The 23,771-nt window shown below is 44.3% G+C and overlaps 1 protein-coding gene across 4 annotated transcripts in view; it reads left to right on the top strand.

Annotated features, from left to right (window-relative positions):
* Positions 1-23,771, top strand: part of PALD1 (phosphatase domain containing paladin 1) — a 192,362-nt gene that overhangs the window by 152,482 nt on the left and 16,109 nt on the right. For all 4 annotated transcript variants that reach the window (XM_075130902.1, XM_075130900.1, XM_048859541.2 and 1 more), the window contains exon 19: positions 16,251-16,406. In XM_075130902.1, coding sequence (XP_074987003.1) covers positions 16,251-16,406 — 156 coding nt within the window. The remainder of the gene's footprint in view (positions 1-16,250; positions 16,407-23,771) is intronic.

Genomic DNA, 23,771 nt, shown 5'->3' with positions numbered 1-23,771 from the left:
GGGGCTGCCACATGTGTGAGGGACGAAGTCACTCCTGCCTCAGGAAGGTTGATTTCATATCCTCAGTAAAGTTATAACAGATTATCTCTCTTCCTCAAATATTATTATTCATTATTTGTATTGTAATAGTATCTAGGATCCCCCATGATGGACCAGGGCCACTGTGCTGTACAAGCACAGAACAAATGTATACTGTACAGTTCTTTTAAAAAGTAATGGTCTTAAAGTCCTGTGGGATAAAATGGTCAGAGAAATAGTCTGAAGTAAAACTAAAGCTTTTACAGTATCTAAAACAATTACTGTGTCCCCTTTCTCTGAGGGTATGTCTACACTACAAAATTAGGTCGAATTTATAGAAGTCGGTGTTTTAGAAATCATTTTTATATAGTCGATTGTGTGTGTCGCCACACAAAATGCTCTAAGTGCATTAAGTGCATTAACTCGGCGGAGTGCTTCCACAGTACTGAGGCTAGTGTCGACTTCCAGAACGTTACACTGTGGGTAGCTATCCCACAGTTCCTGCAGTCTCCGCCGCCGATTGGAATTCTGGGTTGAGATCCCAATGCCTGATGCGGTAAAAACATTGTCAGGGTGGTTCTGGGTACATGTCGTCAGGCCCTCCCTCCCTGCGTGAAAGCAACGGCAGACAATAGTTTCGCGCCTTTTTTCCTGAGTTACCTGTGCAGATGCCATACCACGGCAAGCATGGAGCCCGCTCAGCTCACTGTCACCCTACGTCTCCTGGGTGCTGGCAGACGCGGTACTGCATTGCTACACAGCAGCAGCTCATTGTCTTGTGGCAGCAGACGTTGCAATAGGCCTGATAACCATCGTCATCATGTCCGAGGTGCTCCTGGCCACCTCGGTAAGGTTGGTCAGGAGCGCCTGGGCAGACATGGGCGCAGGGACTGAAATAGGAGTGACTTGACCGGGTCATTCTCTTTAGTCCTGCCGGCAGTCCTTCTGCCGAGCAGCCAGGAGATGAGGATGGCTAGCAGTCCTACTGCACCGTCTGCTGCCAGCCAAAGATGTAAAAGATAGATGGAGTGGATCAAAACAAGAAATAGACCAGATTTGTTTTGTATTCATTTGCTCACCCGTCTCTCCCTCCCTCTGTGAAATCAACGGCCGACAATTGTTTCGGTGAGGTCTGTCAGGGGCACCTTGAAAATTTTAATGGAGATTCAGTCCTGCCTGAAATACCGGGGGGAGGGATAGCTCAGTGGGTTGAACATTGGGTTGAGTATTGGCTTGCTAAACCCAGGGTTTTGAGTTCAATCCTTGAGGAGGCCATTCTGTATGACAGTTGTTGTTTTTTTTTCTCCTTGATGTAAAGCCACCCCCTTTGTTGATTTTAATTCCCTGTAAGCCAACCCTGTAAGCCATGTCGTCAGTCGCCCCTCCCTCCATCAGAGCAACAGCAGACAATTGTTCTGCGCCTTTTTTCTGTGCAGACGTCATACCACGGCAAGCATGGAGCCCGCTCAGATCACTTTGGCAATTAGGAGCACATTAAACACCACACGCATTATCCAGCACGATATGCAGCACCAGAACCTGACAAAGCGAAACCGGGCGAATAGGCGATGTCAGCGCGGTGATGAGAATGATGAGGACATAGACACAGATTTCTCTGAAAGCATGGGCCCTGCCAATGCATTCATCATGGTGCTAATGGGGCAGGTTCGTGCTGTGGAACGCTGATTCTGGGCCCGGAAAACAAGCACAGACTGGTGGGACCGTATAGTGTTGCAGGTCTGGGACGATTCCCAGTGGCTGAGAAACTTTCTCATGCGTAAGGGCACTTTCATGGAACTTTGTGACTTGCTTTCCCCTGCCCTGAAGCGCATGAATATCAAGATGAGAGCAGCCCTCACAGTTGAGAAGCGAGTGGCAATAGCCCTGTGGAAGCTTGCAACTCCAGACAGCTACCGGTCAGTCGGGAATCAATTTGGAGTGGGCAAATCTACTGTGGGGGCTGCTGTGATGCAGTAGCCCACGTAATCAAAGATCTGCTGATATCAAGGGTAGTGACCCTGGGAAATGTGCAGGTCATAGTGAATGAATTTGCTACAATGGGATTCCCTAACTGTGGTAGGGCCATAGACGGAATGCATATCCCTATCTTGGCACCGGAGCACCAAGCCAGCGAGTACATAGACCGCAAGGGGTACTTTTCAATAGTGCTGCAAGCACTGGTGGATCACAAGGGACGTTTCACCCATGTCAACTTGGGATGGCCGGGAAAGGTACATGACGCTCGCATCTTCAGGAACTCTGGTCTGTTTCAAAAGCTGCAGGAAGGGACTTTATTCCTAGACTAGAAAATAACTGTTGGGGATGTTGAAATGCCTATAGTTATCGTTGGGGATCCAGCCTACCCCTTAATACCATGGCTCCTGAAGCCATACACAGGCAGCCTGGACAGTAGTCAGGAGCTGTTCAACTACAGGCTGAGCAAGTGCAGAATGGTGGTAGAATGTGCATTTGGACGTTTAAAAGTGTGCTGGCGCAGTTTACTGACTCGCTTAGACCTCAGCGAAACCAATATTCCCACTGTTATTACTGCTTGCTGTGCGCTCCACAATATCTGTGAGAGTAAGGGGGAGACGTTTATGGCAGGGTGGGAAGTTGAGGCAAATCACCTGGCTGCTGGTTACGTGCAGCCAGACACCAGGGCGGTTAGAAGAGCAGAAGAGGCCGTGGTATGCATCAGAGAAGCTTTGAAAACCAGTTTCATGACTGGCCAGGCCACTCAGTCCTACTTCTTGTTCAGCCACTCGCTCAAATAAGTTTATTTACATTTGCAGAAGATAATGCTGCCTACTTCTTGTTTACAGTGTCACCTGAAAGTAAGAACAGGCATTTGCATGGCGCTGTTGGAGCCGGCATCACAAGATATTTATGTGCCAGGTGCACTAAAGATTCATATGTCCCTTCATGCTTCAACCACCATTCCAGAGGATTTGCGTCCATGCCAATGACGTTCTGCTTGATAACGATCCAAAGCAGTACAGACCGATGCACGTTCATTTTCATTATCTGAGTCAGATGCCACTAGCACAGGAGTGGGCAAACTTTTTGGCCTGAGGGCCACATCTGGGTATTGAAATTGTATGGCAGGCCATGAATGCTCACAAAATTGGGTTTGGGGTACAGGAGGGGGTAAGGGCTCTGGCTGGAGGTGCGGGCTCTGGGATGGGGCCAGACATGAGGAGTTAAGGGTGTGGGAGGGACCTCCGGGCTGGGGCAGGGGTGTGGGGAGGGCTCATGGGTGCAGGCTCTGAGTGGTGCTAACCTCAACCAGCTCCCGGAAGCAGTGGCATGTCCTCCCTCCAGCTCTTACACAGAAGCGCAATCAGGCGGCTCTGCACGCTGCCCTGTCTGCAGGCGCCACCCTGCAGCTCCCAGTGGCCACGGTTCTCGGCCAGTGGGAGCTGCAGGGGTGGCAGATGGGGTGGGGGCAGCATGCAGAGCCCCATGGTTGCCCCTACTCGTAGGATCCGGAGGGGGGACATGCCGCTGCTTCTGGGAGCCGTGGCCCCCAATCCCACTCCCCATCGGGAGCTTGAGGGCCGGATTAAGTTGGCTGCGGAGCTGGATGTGGCTTGCAGGCTGTAGTTTGCCTACACTAGCAGAATATTGATTTTCTTTTTTTTGATCGTTCAGGTTCTCTAGTTTCTGCATCAGAGTGTTGCTCTTTTAAGACTTCTGAAAGCATGTTGCACACCTCCTCCCTCTCAGATTTTGGAAGGCACTTCAAATTCTTAAACCTTGGGTTGAGTGCTGTAGCTATCTTTAGATCTCACATTGGTACCTTTTTTGTGTTTTGTCAAACCTGCAGTGAAAGTATTCTTAAAATGAACATGTGCTGTGTCATCATCCGAGACTTCTATAACATGAAATATATGGCAGAATGCGAGTAGAACACAGCAGGAGACATGCAGTTCTCCCCCCAGGAGTTCAGTCACAAATTTAATTAACACATATTTTTTTTAATGAGCATCATCAGCATGGATGCATGTCCTCTGGAATGTTGGTAGAAGCATGAAGGGGCATACAAATGTTTAGCATATCTGGCACGTAAATGTCTTGCGATGCCGGCTACAAAAGTGCCATGAGAATGCCTGTTTTCACTTTCAGGTGACATTGTAAATAATAAGCGGGCAGCAGCATCTCCCGTAAATGTAAACAAACTTGTTTGTCTGAGTGATTGGTTGAACAAGAAGTAGGGCTGAGTGGACTTGTAGGCGCTAAAGTTTTACATTGTTTTGAGTGCAGTTATGTAACGAACAAAAAATCTACATTTTTAAGTTGCACTTTCATGATAAAGAGATTGCACTACAGCACTTGTATATGGTGAATTGAAAAATACTGTTTCTTTTATTTTATCATTTTTGCAGTGCAAATATTTGTAATATATAGTGAGCACTGTAAACTTTGTATTCTGTTTTGTAATTGAAATCAATATATTTGAAAATGTAGAAAAGCATCCACAAATATTTAATAAATTTCAGTTAGCATTCTGTTGTTTAACAGTGCAATAATCACGATTAATTTTTTTGAGTGACTCCTGTGAGTTAACTGTGATTAATCGACAGCCCTATTTATTACTGAAATGGAAGTTGAGGACTACTGGGAAATATTTGTTTAATCAAACAATGTTAAGTTGGGGATTACTGGAAAATATTTGTTTAACCAAACATTAGCCTCCAATTTTCCCCACTAACTCAAAGGCTAGGTTTTCCCTTTTGTAGCTTTGTGCTATTCCTAGATGATTTCACCTTGACAAAGAGCATGAAGGGGGGATTGTGGCAGAATGGAGAAATATGATAGTGACATTTGGGTCTAGAAACATTTAGCTTGGGGATGCAATATTTATTTCCCAAAAAGTAAGTTAAGTGATTTGAAAAGTAAAAGCAACTACATACCTTTAGGAGGAGAGCTGAGCGAATAATTCCCAGCAAAGGAGTGATCTGATGAGTTGTGTGTCTTTTCTGCTTATGGAATGTTTGTGAACTGATGGTAACTTTCTTACATGTATTTGTTGTTTTGAAATTATTTGCCAATTTATTTTTTTTAACTTTGACTTCCTTATTCCAAATGTGTTTTGTTGCTTGGTTGTGATTTGTTAAAATCACATTGCACACCAGCACAAGCTTTAACATCGAGTTTTTGTTAGAAGTGCATGCAGAAAGCCAATTTAAATTTTGCATTGTGTGAGCATTGAGACATGAGCTTCAGAGATTCCCTTGCTGAGAGCAGATATGCTAGTGGATCTGATTGCATGAATATTTGTTGAAACAACGCAGAGAGCACAAGTGGGTTAAAAAAAATCCTTCAAATGAATATTTGTGGAAACGTTTGGCCTACATACCATGGTGATTAGCAGCTTACAAATATCTAGATAGAATAGAATAGACTATTTGCCCAGCTCTATTTATGACAGGGGATGCAGATTTGTACTCATACCAGCGAGTCAGTGAAGCTGCTGTATTAGGGGATTATAAAGTGAAACTGAAATGACAAAAGGGGATGGGAGTTCTGTGTCGGGAATACTTGCCGGATCAGGCCCTAAGTTTTCCCAGAACAATAATGAAAGTGTAACTAAAGCTTCTAGACAGCAACTTAAATCTTTCCCTTTTCCAGCAAATTCCCTCCCCCAAAAACAGCCATTTTAGACCACCAGTCTGATCGGCTTTCTCCCCAGAGATATCATTCTAGCAGGTAATATGTCTCGAAGGCCAGGCCATGTGTAATTAGAGCAGCTTTGGAATGCTGTGAACTGTCATATAAAAATGATTCAGAGAAGAATTGCTTTCCAAAACCAGTTAACGCCTGGCTTAAAATAGATCTGACGGGTCATTCTTTTGGCTGCCAAAGCCAGCACAGAAATTCTTGTTCGTTTTTTCCACCTCCACTGTTGTCACCACCATTCTCCTCTTCTTCACCCAAGTTCCATTTATTTTATGGCAAGACACATTGCAGTTTTCAGTGTGATATTAACTTTTTTTGGTGATATCCTCTAGTTTCCCAGGCAACCAAACAGTTACACCATCAAGATCATGAGTTTTAAATACAGTGTGTGAAGCGGGTCGCAGGTGGGGATAAATGCATTCTCCCTCTGGCATTAGCAGAGCCAAGGAATCTGAATGTTCATCTCCCTGTGTTGGCTTGTAGAAGATGGTCTTCATTTAGAGATGTAGTGCCTACATATTCCAAGTCTCTAAAATGGTAGCTATTATATTTCTGTTAGTCACGCAGGGCAAAAGCCTGGAACTAGGGTACACTGGACTGGTCCAAGCTGCATGCTAAAGCTGTCTCTGGAGTAGTTGAAAGGAGTCTTTACCGCCTTCCCTTGCCAGCTGTGGAGTGGGAATGGAGCCACTCTGAACTCATTATTCTAGCCCTAGAGCAGTAGTAATACCCTAGCAGCCAATATTCTCCCACTTCGCAGGGAAGTTAGGACCAGTGGGTGCGCCAGCCATGATCCCCTGGCATGCTGGGGCAGAGGGAGATGCTATAGAGTTCCATTGTGCATATGATTATGGACTTCCTATGTGCCCTGGGATCTACAAATCTTGCTCCTATCCCATGGTAGAAATGCACCAGACCTTACATAACTCTAGATGAGGGGGCAAGGTCTGACACTACTGCTTTTTTTTGCCTCTCCCTTGTGTGGATTCCCAGAGAGCTGTAAAGCTTTCCTTGTAAATAAGTCAATCCAGGAGATAAGGGTTTGTGATGACAATGGAGGCAGAGCTGAAATCTCCAGAGCCCCCTTGAGAAAAAATTAACTCTTTATAGCTCATTACATATCTGCAATACAGTAGAACCTCACTAATTCACCTCAGCACACTTGAGAATTCTAGGGCAAAAATAGAGGTCTCTCCCTGCTTTGTAGCAAAGATACCAAGGGCTGTTTGACTAGTAGTGTTCAGAAAGATGAGGGTGAGAATAAATCCAATCTGGACTTTTAAAATAAGGTAACTTGTCAAAAACCTTTTCATTCTGGTTGTGGTTTAGGTTGTGTGGAAGGTTTATATAGCTGCCTTGCGTAGTCATCTTGATGTGAGTGAATTTCCACAGTACCAATGTCTGTATAGAGTCAGTAGCCCAAGGCTTATGCAAATAGCTCGTGCTATACCAGGAACATTTGACCAAATTTTGTATCCAGTGACCACTGTCATCTAAGCATGCAGCTGAGTCTGCATACCAGCAGATGGATATCTTTCTGCTGTTATGTTTCCCATATCGCCTCCAGAGTGAAAATGGAGCTGAACTCACTGCAGCTGTTATTACAGAGCTGAAGCTAATGTGGAAAGAATTAGCAATTATCCATGGTAAGTCTCATCATCCACAAAGTCAAAGATTTGTTTAGTTTTTGGGAAAGGAGATATGAAGAATTGGTTTGCAGTAATAAAAAGTGAAGATAATACCAGTGCAAGGCTATTGGGATCCTAGTTCATTCAATTTCACAAAAAACACAGGCTAAGGGACCGGACAATCACCATGTACCGTTCTCTTCAGTGGAGATGCAAAGGTCTGACTAATGTAATTGGACCATATTCTGTGCTTGCGTATGCCCTGTAACATCACAGTATTTGCACTAGGTTGGATGGGGTGTGAGTAAAGGCAGAATTTGGCACATCATCTCTACAACTGGAAGACATAGAATGGGTGCAACCAGAAGGTGATTTATTGTCTGTTTAGCCCTGTAATGGGGTCAGCTGCCTCCCAAGCACCCCTTGGTGGCTGGGGGTGGCTCTGTGGCACCTTCCCTCCGTGTCCCTTCTTCCTGGTCCTCAATAAACTTCACACAGGCTTCTTTCTGTGCATACACCACTCACTAAAGTCTGGGTTTATTAATATCACAATTGAAAACAAAACTAAAGTCCACAAGGTCCAAGTCAATTCCTGTTTTAAGCAGGCCACTCTAAGCCCTACCTGGCTGAAGTCTTGTTCCCCTAATGCCTCAAACTTGCCTGTAGGAGTCTGTTAACTCTTTGCAGCTTCCCCAGCCAGCTTCCATCTTTATAAGGCCTAGTTGCCTCTCCTTCAGCCCACTTGAGCATCAGGTAATTGGTCACAGAGACACTGGACCCCGCTCCCTCTTAAAGGTGCAAGTCAACCTACGACAAGGCCCTACTTACAATCAGAAATCTCATGACCAATCAGATTTTCATAGCCAACATCCTTGTCATCAGCACCACTCCTGCTAGTAGTACTTGCACAATCTTCCAGAAAGAAGGAGAAAACCTCAGCAAGCAGATAAATAGGACACATGATTCTCGGCAAGTATATGGAGAGTGAATGATGCAATTAAGTAGAATCAAACTTAGCTGGAAGAGAAGGTTGCTGGAAAAGCAGGAGTCAATGTAGCTGTACACTTTGCATGTTGAGACAGTCCCTAGAGATTGAAGGAAAATACTTGGTGTTATTTTAAACGTGTGTGTGCGAGAGAGAGAGAGAGAGAGAGAGAGACTACATTATTGGTGGCCTTTCAGGGTTGCGGATGGCTGGGAAGCTGTTTATACTTCCACCTAGTGAGGTGATGCAGTGACCCTGGTGAACAGCAGGAGGATGGGGAAACTGAGCAGAGCCCAGGAGGGGCTAGAGCTGAGCCCAGGGGAAGGCTTGAAGAAAGATAGAAGAACCTCTGGAGAGAAGGGCTGTGCCCACCTTAAGACTGGGACAGAAGCCTTTTAGTTTGTGGTGTTTGGAAGATGTGAACATTTTTGTGACTTGGCCGGAGGACCAAGGCACCTTGGCAACCAAACCATGCTGAAGGCTGAGAGAGCCATCACAAACAAGGGCGATTGCAGCTCCACACTCGGCATGCTCTGCACCCTGCTACAATATTGACATTGGTTGAGATTTTCAAACTAGCCTAGGGGATTTGGAGGCCCTTTCCATAGAAGAGAGTTGGGCCTCCAAATCCCCTAGCTAGCTTTGAAAATTCTTAACTGCTGTCTTTTTTTATATCTGTTTATACCATTTTTATTATGCACCTACTTATGGCGCATGTGACGTTGCTTGTGTCAATCATTGTTAAATAAGAAGTTAATTTCTTATTTAGAAATATTGAACCTATTAAACTGAGATATTTTTCCCTAAGTGTTTTACCTGAGCTCATTGGAACTGTATTTTTTGCAATTGACCTGCTTCAGTGCCAGCATCCATCATTCTGCTATAGCTTGGGATAGAATATGATTTACTATGTGCTTATTGCCATAACCATTTTATATGCTACATTCCTGCTCATTACCTGAAATGATCATAACTTCAGGCCTCCCAAGCCTGCTTTCTGAAGCAGGGGACTCCTGCAATGGTAACATTTATCCTGCTGTCCCTCAGGATAGCTCTGAGTTCCTGCCAGAGGGAGATTTGAAGTCCTGGCTCTGTGCTAGAATGCAGACATCACCAGACACCTGCTGTTCCCCCACTCAAGCCAAGGTTCTGAAGCTGTTCCGGCAAAGCCTGCTACTTTCTGGCATGCTGCTCATCACCAGCCAGCTCCTCTGTTACAGATACCACTGCTCCTTACTTTGCCTGAAACACAAGGCCAGAGGCGGGGAGCCAGCCAATGGTCACAAAAGCACTCCTCACTCTAACATGAGTACTCTTCTGATCAGTGCGCAGCTCGGGCCATGTGTTCCAGTTGGAACATGGAGCACTGAGAGTCTGTGGGAAAAGAGAGGACCAGCACTGAAGGGAAGGGATACTGACAAAAGCAGGGACAGCAGGAGAGAGGGAGAAATTACTGGGCAATGTAAGTGTGGGCAGAGACATATGTGAGTAGAGAGAGAATTTGGTTTGAGGGAGAGAAAAGAAGAAATGACTAGGAGTTAGAAGACGAATTGGGAAATAACAAAGGAAGACCAGTGGAAAGAAAGATCTCTAGTCTAGAAAAAGGGAAGAGGGTTAATTTTGTTGGAAAAAAGAAACAGAAGAGAAAATGAAGGCGTTAAAACCAGACAGAAAGGAGGAAGCTGAACGCTAAATGAATTGACGATAGTAATGGAGGAAGAGAATAAAGACATCTAAATGGGAAAGAAAAAGCAATAAAAGTAGCCCACAACTTTTCTGTGCTCTCCCCCCTAGGTTTGGTAGTGTTCCCCTGGTGAACAACCCACAGCTTCACAGATTTTTGGGAAGAGGGATTCCAAAATATCTTGGCTGTGGAGGTTTGAGTCCACTGCTTCCAAACCTTACAGTTGGTCATATATTTGTAAAATAACATACCATAGCAGGTGTGTGCAGTTAGAAACAAGAGTTTCTCAGATATGGGTGATTGCTGATTTGCTAAGCAATAAGTATTGACTTTTCTTTATCCAGCTGCACAGAATCTATTTCTAAACTGCATAATTCTGTAGCATTTGAAAACTACATTTTGGGTACTCCTCTTATGCTTTTTTATCTGTTAATATTACTAGATGAAAGGCCATCCATCTAATAGGTTATTTTAAAAATGGACAAGTTTTTCAGATAACCAATTTTGAATGGAAATGTAATTAAAAGCAAAATTGTCTTGTTGCCTTGAGAATTTGGCACTCCAGCTTCGTACGTACTCTGGTGTTCTTGCTTCCTTGTTTTCCTGTTACTGTTTTTCTCTCAAATATTAATAAATAGAAAGCCTTAAATTAAGGCAACTATTTTGTGTTCTTCCTTTAGAGATAGGCTCTCCTAATACTCTCCTCAGTTACATATGCTCCTCAGTGTGTAAGTGGACTGTCGAACTCCTTGCTACAGGAGATTGTTGAGGCCATAAGTTTAGCAAGATTCAAAGAAGGATTGGACATTTAGAGGGCTAACAAGAATATTCAGTTATCACAATTAGTGATGATACATTTTGGAAAGGGTGTTAAATCTCATGCTTCAGGGCTTAAACCAGACTCTAATTCAGGGGTCAGCAACCTATGGCTCGCGTGCCAAAGACGGCACACGAGCTGATTTTTAATGGCACGCTGCTGCCTGCCGGGTCCCAGTCACTGGCCCTGCTCAGCCCACTGTCGAACCCAGGCCAGCAGCTGGCTGAGCAGGGCCGGCTGCCAGGACCCCGGCAGGCAGCAGCGTGCCATTAACAATCCTGCCCGCCCCGGCCCGCTCTTCTCTGCCCCCATGCCCCCCCTCCACTTCCCCCCCCCCCCGCAGGGGCAGGGTGAAAAAGTTTGGTCCTGCTGGCTGCTGCTGCAGGGCAGGCAAGCTCCCTCCCACCCCGTGCTGGGTTCCTGCCCCTCCTCCTCTCCCTCCCTCCCTGCCACCGATCAGCTGATAGCCCTTGCGAGGGAGGGGGAGAAGCGGAGCCGCAGCGAGCTCGCTGCTCCGGGGAGGAGGTGGAGAAGAGGTGGGGATGGGGCTTTGGGGAAGGGGGGTGGAATCAGGACTTATCCCCTCCAGCTCCCTGCCATGAGCTGCTCTGGGCAGGGGACTGGGAGCACCCCCAGGACCCTAGCCCACACCCCCAGCCCCCTGCCCTGACCCCTGAACCCCCCCCACAACTCCAGCCCTGACTCCAGCACCCCTACACACACACCCCAGCCCCCTGTCCTGATCTCTGCACCCCCCACACACCCCGGCCCTCTGCCCTGACCCGTGCACCCCCTTCACACACACCCAGCCCTCTGCCCTGACCCCTGTACCCCCCCACGACCCCAGCCCTGACTCCTGCACCCTCCCCACACATACCCAGCCCCCCCACACCCCCACCCTGAGCACCAAACGGGAACTCCTGCACCCCCCCCCCCCGCCCACATTCCCACCTGTACCCCTTGCACCAAATGGGAACTGCCCTGGTAAGCACTCCACACCCAAACCTTCTGCCCCAACCCTGAGCCCCCTCCCTCATTCAAGCTCCTGGCCAGACCCTACACCCCAGCCTGATCCTTCACCCCCAGCTCGGTGCACTCCCACCCTCAGCTCAGTGCAGAGAGAGAGGAAGAGAATGAGCTAGAACCAGGGAAAAGGTAGGTACCCACTCTATGTGGGCAGGGCCGGGATCCCAGACCGGCAGCAGGCTGAGCAGGGCCAGCAGCCAGTACCCTGGCTGGCAGGAGCCGGCAGATGGAACCCCAGACCGGCAGCGGGCTGAGCTGCTCGGCCCACTGCTGGTCTGGGGGCCCAGCCGCCGGCCCTGCTCAGCCTGCTGCCGGTCTGGGGTTCTGGCTGCCGGTCCCTTGCCAGCCGGGGTTCCGGCCGCAGGCCCCACTCAGCCTGCTGCCGGCTTAGGTGAACGGATCCCCAGGCTGGCAGCGGGCTGAGCGGGCCGGCGGCATAAGATCAGCATTTTAATTTAATTGAAGCTTCTTAAACATTTTGAAAACTTTGTTTACTTTACATACGACAATAGTTTAGTTATATAATATATAGACTTATAGAGAGAGACCTTCTAAAAAATGTTAAAATGCATTACTGGCATGCGAAACCTTAAATTAAAGTGAATAAATGAAGACTCAGCACACCACTTCTGAAAGGTTGCCGACCCCTGCCTAACATACACTAGGATGTGTATGTGTTGTGGGGTAGATCATCCCACATCTGCAGGGTTCTTACATTTCCTCTGAAGCATCTGGTACTGGCCACTGTCAAGATACTGGACTAGATGGACCTTGGGTCTGATCCAGTCTCGCAGTTCCTAATATTGCCATTTTGGTTTGTTTTTTCCCCCGCACTCTAATGTAGGAGATGCTATTTGCAGACCAGTTTTGGATTTTCTTTTAACAGTTTGAGATAGAGATGTCAAACTACCTCTTAAGCTTGCTCATCAGCTGATTGATTGTTGTGCCACTTCTTAATTTTGATCCTGGTATAGTGAACCAGAGTGATAGGGAACATCATGCTTTGTCTGTCAGCCTTGACTTGCATTCATCTTGGAAATAACAGTAGTTTTACTTTTCTATTAATATAGATCTCTGTGTGGCTCTCACAAGCTCTGGACCCTCCTTGAGTTAGTTATCCTGAATCTAGAAGGACCTAGTGTCTACTTACAGTGTGGTATTCAAGGGGAACACAGGCAGAGTCTTTTGAGAGCTCAGCAAGAAATTGTGACACAAAGAGCAGACACCTGTAAATCCATGTCTCCCTTAATCGCTGCTGTAATACAGTCAGATTAGGGACAAGAAGTGAGGAAGAGCCAACCTTCAGTTGCCTAGTAGCTGTAGCCATTCAAAAATAGGACAGCCATAACAAAGACAGGGTATAGTTTGTAGTCTGGTGAGGCAGGGAATGCCTATTCCTGGACCTTCTCTATATTACACATGTGCCCACAAGCACACACATAGCAATACCTTTTCTATTTTTGAGGGCTACATCTTAAAGAGGAACTCTTTATACAGTTGAAGCCACAGTTTAATAAGAGCTTGAATTGCCAAGCTAAACCAGGAATGATTTTCAAGTACGTACTTATTTTTGTCACCAGCAGAAGGCTGGTTGGGCCTTTCTTCAGAAATACTCCATTCTAAGATGATTTCAAGGAGACTAAGGTGTACTAAAGGTCAAGACAGACTGAGGTCTCAAGTCATTAATGGAGCAGCTATAAAGGGCCACGGACTCAGAAAGCGAAAGCTAATGTGCACTTGTAAAAACATTCCTCTACACCTGGGTCCACGTTTGCACACGTAAGTATGGAAACTAACTCAATGCGAGCCAGGATTGGGGCTCACATTTCATAGTGTCCTTAAACTTTAAAAGGTGGTTAGGCTACGTTGTCTTTTGTTCCCATGGATGCTTTTGAAGCAGCCCATGATTTAAACACGAGTCGTTTTCTTTATTTTCTACAGATAGCAGAAAATGAGAGTTTTTTTGTAGGTAGCCTGCTGTGCGGTGGGGTGGGCTGGTTGACGTTCACGAAGCCTAGGGCTTTATGTATATAGAATCCACTTGAGAGTGTTCCTCAACTTCATTTTTTGATATAAGTGTTGTGCGATCACTTGTTACATTTGTTGTTGCCAAGGAGACATCGTGTGATACCACTTTAAAAAAAGAAAAAACAAAACTTAAATTTGTTGACTCCTCAGCTTTGTCTCTTCCTGTCTTGGAGAGACATAATCCTTTAAGAGAGGAAAAACTGATCACAAAGTACTTTTTTTCAACCGCATAATAGCCTGTCAAAAAATGGGCAAGCCGAACCAGGACAGGCACTTGATAGGGCAGCAAGGGAAGGGATATAGTACTTATTGAGCAGGGAGATTTGTCCAGTAAGAACATAATGGCTGACCTGGTCAAGGAAAGCAAGGATCCTTCTACAAGGATTTACAGGGATTTATACCAGCAGTATGTGGAAAGACCAATGAGAAATAGTGAGAGAATCCTTGGACTGGGGATGCTGTATAATAGGCCAGAACTGCTGTGCATTGTGGTGTGAACAGAATGTGTTCCAGGAAGTAAAATCTACCTGGTGTGCAGTAGTGCTGATGAATCACAATAACATGGAAGAGCTTTAACAAAAAAAAGTGAAACTAAAAATAAACTGTACTTGAACCTTCCTGGAGCAAAGAGGAAGCAAAGACTTTCCACCAGGGTCTGATGTGAGATCATCACATTCATTCAAGATTACAAGATAGATATTGTCCTAAATGTCATGGCTTTTATTTACCAGGCTGTATCTGACTTCTCCCTCATTCTTGTAAACATTGGTTTGCCCTATGATGGGAAGGTGAGATTGAAGAGCTGGCTCAATTCTTCTTCCTGGGCATTTGGAGACTGGGGATAGTGGATAAATTTGTGCTCATGTAGGAATATTGTGAGAAACTCCTTCAGGGGGATTTCACTGACAGACAAGATGATGTGAGGAAAGGCTCATGGTTTTATGCAACTTGTTCTCCAGTGTGATAGATTCTTTATGGCTTCACACCTCCCACCAAATTATGGGGACTTCTACTTGGAGAAAGCCTCACAGGATTGTCAAGGTTTCTTCCCCACTCTGAATTCTAGGGTACAGATGTGGGGACCTGCATGAAAGACCCCCTAAGCTTATTTTTACCAGCTTAGGTTAAAAACTTCCCCAAGGTACAACCTTTGCCTTGTCCTTGAACAGTATGCTGCCACCACCAAGTGTTTTAAACAAAGAACAGGGAAAGAGACCACTTGGAGAGGTCTTCCCCCAAAATATCCCCCCAAGCACTACACCCCCTTTCCTGGGGAAGGCTTGATAATAACCCTCACCAATTGGTACAGGTGAACACAGACCCAATCCCTTGGATCTTAAGAACAATGAAAAATCAGTCAGGTTTTTAAAAGAAGAATTTTAATGAAAGAAAAGGTAAAAAAAAAATCACCTCTGTAAAATCAGGATGGTAAATAGCTTACAGGGTAATCAGATTCAAAACATAGAGAATCCCTCTAGGCAAAACCTTAAGTTACAAAAAGACACAAAAACAGGAATATACATTCCCTCCAGCACAGCTTATTTTACCAGCCATTAAACAAAAGAAAATCTAATGCATTTTCTAGCTAGATTACTTACTAACGTTACAGGAGTTGTAAGGCTTACATTCCTGATCTGTTCCCTGCAAAAGCATCACACAGACAGACCAAACCCTTTGTGTCTGTCCCCCCGCCCAGATTTGAAAGTATCTTGCCGCCTCATTGGTCATTTTGGGTCAGGTGCCAGCGAGGTTACCTTAGCTTCTTAACCCTTTACAGGTGAAAGGGTTTTACTTCTGGCCAGGAGGGATTTTATAGCACTGTATACAGAAAGGTGGTTACCCTTCCCTTTATATTTATGACGATACCAATGGATTTTAAAAGGGGAATATCTCAACTGTAGGAATATTTTTAAAGGGGAAGAAGACTTTTTTTTCAGTAGATCATTTGCTAGAAGGGAGAACCCCTCAGTGATGGACTATCTTTTAAAAAGTAGAAGGCATTCTGATCGTTGTGGAATTGCTGAACTGAAAGCCTAAAATGTTATAGTAAGGGGTGCCTTAAGTACAGGCTGAGAGTCCAGTGACTAATTTCTTAAGGATTCCCCCAATAAACTAAAGCTAACTGTACTCTTCCCTTCCACAGAAATAGAAAGAACCATCTAATGTCATTGTGATGATATTCCTTGCTCTTGACTATTCTGTTCAGATGAAGAAATAATGTACTCTTATTTCTTATAGATATCCTACCCCTCCTGCTTACATCAGCTCAGAATTAGGCCCATGGTATATAGATCTTTGTTTTCAGTGCATTCTTGTATGTGGTGTTCAAATGGAATCCGTGATGGTGACTTTGAATCATTCCAATTATGTCATCCTTCATTTCAGGGGAAAACAGCCAAGGAAGAGAAGGAAATGCGGACGTTGCAACTGCGGAGCCTACAGTATTTGGAACGATACATCTATCTGATCCTGTTCAATGCCTACCTGCATCTGGAGAAGAAGGACTCTTGGCAGAGGCCATTCAGTGTCTGGATGCGTGAGGTAAGAATTCTCCTAGCTCCCACAGTTAGCACTTAGGAAGAGAAATCAACTGCATTGAGTGTGTGTTAATGGGGCCTACACTCAATCCTGCATTTGTATTGGAGAGGAAATGATGACTGGCTCAGGCAGCTGGTTTTTCTGATTACCAGTGTGTTCATGACCAAAGGTTTCACCAAAGCAGTATTTCATAAACCTGTTCTTCTCTCATGTTTGCAATGGACCTCAGAAATGGCTCATCTTTGTATATAGGGTTTATATGCTAGCCCATCCACAAATCAAATTCAGTTTGGCTGAATGCCGAAAAACTATTGCCTGGAAGGGGAATGGTGATTTCTGAATACGGAAAAAGACCCACTTGACCTACTGTATAGACTAGGCGCAGACCAATAGAATAATTTTCTCCAGTCCTTCCTCTTGGTCCACTTCAACCAAATAAAGAAGCCAAATGAAATAATTTAAAACATGTTTCAAATTTATTGCTAGTGACACAATTGCTTTATAAGATAGTATCAGCAATACACAATCCCACTATACAGCAACACATATTGGTCCTTATCTGGATAGAAATTGTTAATGTAAATGAAAAAACCTTTTAGGTACATGGGAGGTAAGCTTCCTATCTGAGCTAGTGAAGTGTATACTTGAAAAACTTCCATTAGAATGTGTGCCCCAGAGTGTGGGTGCTTAGCTGAATTTATCCAAACCTTTGGTCCCATTTCCCCACAGTAGGCCCTAGTCAGCTGCGCCTTCCACTCCAGCTGCAGAAGTAGTCCTGCCATTGCAAGTGACAAGGGGCAGGGATGATAGGGTGAGTGTAAGGACTTCCCCCAATTTTCTCCCTCTAAGAAACTTTATGAAAACCTCACAAACATGTGTGTACTTTGGGTACATTCATTTCAAGGGATTGTGGTGGTGGTTTAGGCTGGACCTTGGGTTTTGGTTTTGTTTTGGGGGGGGTTTTTTGGGTGGGGGGGCATTGTTTTTTTATTTTTAACTGAACCCTGCTATGAGGTTCCAGTGACTAGTAGTACATATAATAAAGTAATCCTGCCATTTGTGATAAAATTACCCAAAAGAGCAACTTTTTATTTGTTACTTGTGTTTTTTACTTTCATCCCCGGCCACGTTTCTACTTCCTCATTGTCAACAATTGCTCACAGCCACTAGCTCTTCACCTTGCCTCCACGCAGAGTTTTCACAGAAAGAAACACAAACCTCCTAGAAACTGTTCACTTGCAGTCATATGTTGCTGTAAATCCAGAATGGGTTGTTGCCACTGCAATCCTGGATTTACTCTCATGGAAAACAGCTGTTTTCTTCTTTTGAGCCATTGTTCACAGGATGTCCTGATTAGTATCTGAATGAGCACTTGTGTTATGATGTCCAATTCTGTGTCACACCATTTGCGTCTTCATGTCTCGACGCAGTGTCCTGATAGGGTGATACAATATGATCATATCCTCAGATAACTTTTGGGCTCTGCCGTTATCCTGTAGCGTAGGTGTGGGACTAGCCCATGAATCTGAGGATGAGTGGTAATTCAAACACATGAGACATGACCAAAGAAAAAAACTCAAACCCTTTCAAGACAGTTTTAGACATTTCAGCTGGTATATACAAGTCCCACTTCTTTTGATCATCCAGAATCCTGCTGTGAGCCTGAATGTTTGGTATTGTTTAGTGTGCTGGTAAGATGGCAAGTGGACCTTTTATGGAAATATCCTAATTTTAAATTGGATCTCCCAAGCACTGCTGCTGCCTCAGTTTGATTCATTCAAACAGGAGGCTTAGGGACCTCCTAACTATTTTGTCTTCAGTCATGTTTAAAACTACTGACTATCTATTTAAATAGCAACATTTTGGGCTGGAAGGAGAGCTTGCAGCCAATCTAGTTCCTCCACCTATCTGTCTGCTTTGCTGCCCTATAATGTTTTTTCCCCAAAAATGCCTGTTTCAATTTCACTCCTGTTTTGAGTATTCCCAGTTACATCCTCTCTTCCTCCCTCTGATTGCACCTGTTCTACATACTAAATATTCCTGAACTCCCACAAGTCCCTGCTGTTTTTTTATCTGCAGTTCATGCCCTCTTTTTTGGAGTCACTCTGTGATACAGTCCAACCTGTGATCCATCCTACACTTCAATTTAAACCTGAATTAGATTAACTGAAACCTATTCTGGGCAGCTGGCACTGTTTACATTGTTAGAAAAACAGAAGGCAATTATGGTTTGGCAGTGCATGGATTCCATGAAATTTCCCTTCTTTACTCCTCTTGCCTCCACATTGTAGCCAGTTCATTGCCCTTCTAGACAAATAAGAGGGGATGGCATTCATTTTAGTACCCATCAGCATCATGCTTTGGTCAGTCAGAGGTCACTGCTGAGTGACATTAGTTACCCCCCTCCCTGCCATCATCCTATCTGAGATGAAGTGCATCACAGCAGTCGCAAGCTCAGATCGATGTGAGAAAGTTGTGCCAATTTATTGAAGGTGTGATTTTTTAAAAAACTGATTTAGTTAAACTGGTGCAAAAGGCTATATGCATGTTCTTACTCTGGTGTAAACCAGGCTTATTTTGGTTTAGCTTAAAATGGTTAGGAATCAGTTTAACTAAACCAAAACAAGTGTGTCTACACAGGGTTTTGCACAAGTTTTATTATATCACTTTTTAAAAAGACATCTTCTGTCATTGCCACTGTTCAACATCCTAGCACTGGTACTGCAAGATTTCTTGATGTTTATCACCAGTCCAAATTCCTGGCATCACTGGGACGATCAGTACAAGTGTAGAGATGTGAAATACAGAAGCCACCTTCTTTTCCAAATGGCCTTTGTGGGTACCTGGAAAATTTGATCTCTTTGCTGCATGTAAGTTTGTTGACAAATTCAAAGGTGTTCAGAAAAGAACTACATAAATTATTTGAAGTCTAGAAAAACTGCCTTTCCAAAGCACCTCAGTCTATTTAGCTTAACAATGAGATGGTAAAGTGATGCTTTGATCACGATTGATAAGTACTATCTGTAGAGAAAATTTCTGATAGTAGAGGGTTCTTTAATTTAACAGACAAAGGCATAACAAGTTCCACTGTCTTGAAGTTAAAGCAAGACAAATTCCAACTAGAAGTAAAACATGTATTTTTAACAGTGAGGGTAGTTAACCATTAGAACAGCTTATGTAGGGATCTGGTCTCTTCTGTCACTTAAATCTTTTAATAAAGTTTAGGTATCTTAAAAGATGTGCTCTAGATCAATCATAAGTTATGGGCTTAATGTAGGAATCACTGGGTGAAATTCTATGGCCTGTGTTATGCAGGAAGTCAAATTAGATTATCTTCATATCTCTTCTGGCCTTAAATCTATGGATGAAATCCTGGCCCCATTGAAATCAATGGGAGTTTTGCCATTGACTTCAATCAGGTCAGCATTTCATCCTGTGAATCACTGCCATTATGACATTGCTCCTTCCTCCCTGCCCACTGCACAATTACCTTGGAAGAAGAATTTTGCCTTTACAGTTAAATAATGAGTATTTTTCTGTTTCTTTATTAACCCGTAGTTTTACCATAGTACAAATCTGAAAGCAGTATCACCCATTGTATTGAAACATATGACTCAGAGCTCATGTATATGTTTACAAACTAGAGCCTCGATGGGGCTGGGATATACAAAAAGTGCTCCATTCAAAAATTCTCTGGGTGGTGTCAAATGAAAGTAAGTAACTAAGTGAAGGTGTCCAAGCTGAATGCATTAATGTTCACACCTAGACCAGCTCTTAAAAGGTGACCTAGGAAGGGAAAAAATTGGGCTTGTGCTCTCCTTACTGAATTAATGCGATGAAAGTCTGAAAGCTTTTGTGTCTAGGAGGGACGGGATTGAAGGAAATGGCAAGTTCGTGCTTTTTTAGCCCCCCCCCCCCCCCCCCCCCCGCCCGCCCCCCGATTTTGTTTAAGCATTTGAAATTCAGGTCTTGTCTGCTCTGGCAGACTCTGAGATGACTGAAGAACTGGTGAAATGACATCACAAAAGTCAAGTGTGTGAAAAGTAAGCAACTGAGAGGTGAAGGGAATTTTAGTCAGTGTTTAAAACTTTCACTAAAATGTTCTTAGTTGGGAGGTTTAAGTTACATTCCTGTGTCTGTATTTAGACACCTAAATAAGTGTATAGATTTTCAGTGGTGCTGACCACATAACAGCTCCACTGAGATCCATAGGAACTGCTGAATGCTCAGCACCTTTTGGAAAATCTGGCTTCTGATTTAGGTACTTAAATAACTTTAGGCCCCTACTTTCTTTTAAAATTTGACCTTTTAAATTTTTTTTAACACCTATGTAGGATCAATGACTCATGAACATTTTGGATAAAGAATGTCTCTTTATTAGTGTCAAAAACTGCACCCTTTCCATTAGGTGTTTGAGTCACAGTAACCATACTGTGAGAGCTAGACTACACTTAAGACAATGCAGCTGTACCACTGTAGTGCTTCAGGGAAGACACTACCTGTGCTGATGGGAGGGCTTCTCTTGTCAGCCTAAGTACTCCGCCTCCCCGAGAACCAGTCTGTCCACTGTCCACCCTGGGGGTTGGGTAGATTTAACAGTGTGGCTCAGGGGTGTGGATTTTTCACACTGACCTAATTTCCTAGTATAGACCAGGCCTGAGACCCTAGAGGGCTCTTCAGTGAGGGAGAGGCAGACTTGCAATCACTGACATGTCTGAGGTAAAAATCAAACAGAAAAAGAATTATTTAATATCCCCCCCCACCCCCCAAAAAAACCCAGAAAGTTAGGCTCTCCCTTACTACATCATAACGATGTTAAACATGGGTACAAGCCCTTTTTTTTTTTTTTTTTTTTTTTTTAAGAGCAAACTTTTGCAGATCGCCTTGACTCCTAGTCAGAAGTGATTATTCCTGGTGAACCTTTTGAAATTATGAAAACCATCTTTGGAAGTAGGGAATGGACAATATAAATAATAAATTCATCCCCACTCCACAAACTAGACCAAACCCTGCACTGTCTTTAGTGCTGGGACATAGGTTTCTGCATCTGAAATATCAGGGTCCCTCTTGGGGAATGATTATATTCCAGTGGTAATTGCCATGATTGAGACAGCTGGCTTTTGATTTATAGCAAGGACTTCCATGAGAAAGTTTGGGATGGATACAGGCTAGGATGTGGGGATAATTAAAGTGTTTGTCCCACATTTTAAGAGCTATGAAATAATAATATACATTATCTTTGTGTGACCATAATGGCAGAGAGATCTTTGTTGTGCAGGACCATGTTATCTGACTCTTGGATCCGGCAAGTCTGGAGTTTTCTATGGTAGCACCACAGCATCCTGCATTAGTGAGCCGCTTGGGAGCATCCTGAGCTGTTTCCTTCAAGAGTTTGAGCAGATATCCGACAACCAGACACCACTCTACAACAATCTAATATAGCCGGTACTCCTAAGGGCCCAAACTCGCTAACCTCAGTTTCTCATTTTGTGTATCTGGGGGGTCATGGTCACAGCTAGCATGGAGGGCGGTCCAAGTCCCACTCTCCCAGGATGGTGTGGAAATATGGTGTGTATCTTAATTTTGAAAACCTGAGGATTGGATAGGAAGGAAACTAGGGACCCATCTACCATACAAGTACAACCAGGTGTTTGCAAATATTCTGTGAACACCTTTATCTGTTAGATGTGTTCGTAACAATTTGTGGCCCCACAACAGCATTTTTCACAACACAACCGTGTATCATCTGAGTTTGTGCATCCACACCTACACGCTGGTTAATAATGTTTGCACCTGTGCATTCTGGGAAAATCTGAGCAGCTATCCTATATTGCCTCAGAACATGCACAGAGTGGTGTCAGCAACACATGCAGCAGTGTGCTCTGGGATGTCCTGCCTAACTGCTTACACAGGCATAGGTATAGGGTCTCATTCACATGGCAAAACAGGTTACAGGAACACAAACATATGCTGGCTTAGGCCCCTTGCAAGGGTGAAACATGGTGAGTTGCCATGGTTACAAACTGAGTAGAGACTAACCACTAACTGGTTACAAACAGTTAAAAATTGTATTGCAGACAGAATTTTAATCAAAACTTTGGGGTGATGGGGTTTAGCAGCACCCCTGTTTACCTCTTCAGATCATGGCTTGGGGTGTGTGTGTGTACATAAAATGTTTGTAACATGAATTTCCATTTCCTCTGTACGCTTTTTCTGCTGCTTCTCTTTCCTGGTTTATACATCTGGCAAGTATCCTTAGAGGTTAATAGCTTTCTTGTCCTGGAAGTAGTTTTTGGATTAAGATGATTTTATCTTTTGTCTGCTAGGAGCTTTGTTAATGGGGCCTTGCTAGGTTAACTTTCAGCACACAGCATAGGTGTACCCCCCTTCCCTCCCACCCATAAAACAACGCACAGTAAAAAACCTGAACCCCCCCCCCCCCCACACACACACACAAATGTTACTGTTGAAAATGAATCCCTGTAGTTTGAAATGGTTTGGCTATTTGTACCTCTCTAAACAAACAGAACAGGAAACAATACAACTCTTCAAACAAGTCTGGGCTGGGTCACGTCTCTAGGGGATGAGGTCATGTTGAGGAAATGAGGGAGATAGAGTGCAATCCATTAAACTGAAAGGACGCTTGTTGGAGCAGTGAGGCAGAGACAGGCTGCTTCTTTCTTTTCTCCCCCCTTCCCCTTCTCTCTTTTTTATGAGGTATTAAACTGCCCCTTGAAAGCATTCTCCTCCTCCCCATTATTCCCAGGCACAAAGGGCTTTTTGAGGCTTCTCCTTTATCAGGAGTTTGGCATCTCTCATATCCAAGCAATCAGCTCTTTCTGTGCAGCAGTCCTACTCATTTGACGCAGGGAAGGTTTTGTAGATGCATGCAAAGGTTGGTTGAGTTGGTGCACTCTCCACATCTCTCAATACAGAGATTAAATTTGTGTGTGTGGCGTGTAAGGGGGTGGAGGGGTTAGCTGAACTGCACATTTGTACAAGCTCTGCAGAGGTGGGCAGTCCAGGAAGTCCCAGTGCACTTAAACATAAAACTCAAACAACAACATTTCATTTGCCTAGAATTAAGATTACTTATGTGCAACTCTCAGTAACGCGGTCAATGAAAATCAAGAAAATCACTGGTCAAGGCAACCTTCCTTCAAGTTCTTTAACCCTCCACAATCAATATTTGTTGGAAGTGTAAGGGAGCTTGCTGTGGAAATGGGGGGTCTGGGTGAGCATTTGGGTGTTAAAGGTTCTTAGATGTCCCCCATCACTGTAGAATGGGCATGGGTCAGTGTTCATGTTGTGCTCCCAGTCAGTACTTGGTCTGGGCCAGGAAAGCTGATGATCTAATCAGTGGACGAA

This window comes from Caretta caretta, chromosome 7 (genome assembly GCF_965140235.1).
Source record: "Caretta caretta isolate rCarCar2 chromosome 7, rCarCar1.hap1, whole genome shotgun sequence".
Taxonomy (NCBI): Eukaryota; Metazoa; Chordata; order Testudines; family Cheloniidae; genus Caretta; species Caretta caretta.
The sequence above is the reverse complement of the archived record's forward strand: the minus strand, read 5'-3'. Positions and strand labels throughout refer to the sequence as shown.